This window comes from Aptenodytes forsteri, unplaced genomic scaffold (assembly GCF_000699145.1).
Source record: "Aptenodytes forsteri isolate BGI_AS27 unplaced genomic scaffold, ASM69914v1 Scaffold346, whole genome shotgun sequence".
Classification (NCBI taxonomy): Eukaryota; Metazoa; Chordata; class Aves; order Sphenisciformes; family Spheniscidae; genus Aptenodytes; species Aptenodytes forsteri.
The window spans coordinates 1,019,435-1,021,187 of record NW_008794078.1 but is presented as its reverse complement, the minus strand read 5'-3'; the positions used below and the strand labels follow the sequence as shown (position 1 = coordinate 1,021,187).

Sequence of the window (1,753 nt, the reverse complement as noted above, 5' to 3'; positions counted from 1 at the left end):
TCCGTTTCCCCCACCCCTTTTTTTGCTTTTTCCTCTTCCTTCCCCCCCCCCTTTTTTTTTTTAACTTCTGTCATAATGTAGGTACACGAATTATGTGACAATTTCTGCCACCGGTATATTAGCTGTTTGAAAGGAAAAATGCCTATCGATTTGGTCATAGACGATAGAGAGGGCGGATCAAAATCGGACAGTGAAGACATAACAAGATCAGCAAATCTAACAGATCAGGTATGATCTCGCCAACGCCGCACACGCTGAAATTTGTATGCAGATCGCTCGCTGGGTCACTACGCCTCCTTTTATTATTTGCATATGATTAAGTCCCTTTTAGATAAATTTCCATCGAAATGAAAATTTTTGAATAATGTGGCTATTATTGCTTCATTAAGGCTTGCTCCCGGATTCGACCTGGCGAGATGAGCTTGTAAAAGCATCGCCTGCAAACTCGACCTGTTTCTTGTCGCTTTTAATTTTTGTCTTTATTTTATTTACCCTTTACAATAATAGAAGTGGTATCCGTGAATCGCTGGCTTCTTGGTGGCTTAGGAAAGGAATGGCTGGAGCCGTTTACCAAAATAATAATAAAATCCGAGATAGGTGGTCCGGGGAAGACAGAGAGGGTTTGAAATCTAGCAAATACTGGCTATTTTCTTCCCGTCTCTACGGTTCATTAGTCCGTCTTGTCAGTTTTCCTTGGCCGAATGCTTTTAGACTTCAGTGAACATTGCTTTGTGCACGCCTGCCTGCTGCAAACGCGCCCATTTTATTTTACTTAATAGAAAAAAAAAAAAAGGGAGAAAATAAAACGGGACCCAGGTTTTAAATTATTTTCCTCGAGCTTTCAAGTTTTCAACCCCTCTCTTTAAAAAAAAAAAAAAAGGAAAAAAAAAAAATCCAAACCCCAAAACCAAGCCAGCAGAGCCTTGCGTGGCTTTGACGGTGCCCAGGTTTTGTCTGGGATGGTTCAAACCTTAATGCCGGCTGCAGCCGATGTGGGGAAGTAGGGATGACTCGGGGAAGCTGGCTTTCCCCTCTCCCCTCCCCTTCTCCCGTGCCTGTCCCCTCCGCTGGGCTTAGGCTGGGATTCTTGCCTTTTACTGGGAGCGTTTGGGGCTAATTCAGGCGGTGCCCAGAGCTAAATTAAGCTCCGAGATGATGGAAGTGGCTGAGATCTGGCTTTTTTTCGAGTTGGGTAAAAACTGCGGGGTTTTCCCGGTCGGCTCGCTTTCTCTCGGCCGAGGGGTAGCAGCGCTCGGGCTGCGAGAGAGGGGACCCCAGGTAAAAAAAAAGGGAAAAAAAAAAAAAAAGGGGAGGCCCCAGGCAAAAAAAAAAAAAAAAAAATCCGCGACTAAAACCCCCAAGTTATTTCTTCTTTACGATCGGCTTCGTAAATACAGTCTTAGGAGTAATCAGCTCCCGACTCTGGAGGTTTCCTTTTGTTCAAGCAAGGCGCAGTCAAGCAGACAGGAGTTTCCTCGGCCGCTTTGCCATTATCACCAGCACTGTCAGCCAGGAGTTATTTTATAGATTACCGACATAAAGGTGCGTTGCATTGCAGCGTGGGCAGGATCTTAAATATTTTCTCCTGTCTGCCAAGGGCTATCGGGCTGCTGGTAGTGCCGTGACAGGGGGAGGCAGGCTTGAAGGAAGGCATGAACTTTTTAAAAAGGGGTTTATGTGCACATATGTGGGTTTTGTGTGTCGTCGTCGTCGTCGTCGTCGTCCCCCCCCAATTTTACTACGAAGGGGAAAA

At 45.6% G+C, this 1,753-nt stretch overlaps 1 protein-coding gene across 1 annotated transcript in view; it reads left to right on the top strand.

Moving 5' to 3' along the window:
* MEIS1 (Meis homeobox 1) overlaps positions 1–1,753 on the top strand; it is a 125,045-nt gene that overhangs the window by 21,034 nt on the left and 102,258 nt on the right. The window contains exon 8 of the mRNA XM_009290971.1: positions 82–228. Within this exon, the coding sequence (XP_009289246.1) occupies positions 82–228 (147 nt within the window). The remainder of the gene's footprint in view (positions 1–81; positions 229–1,753) is intronic.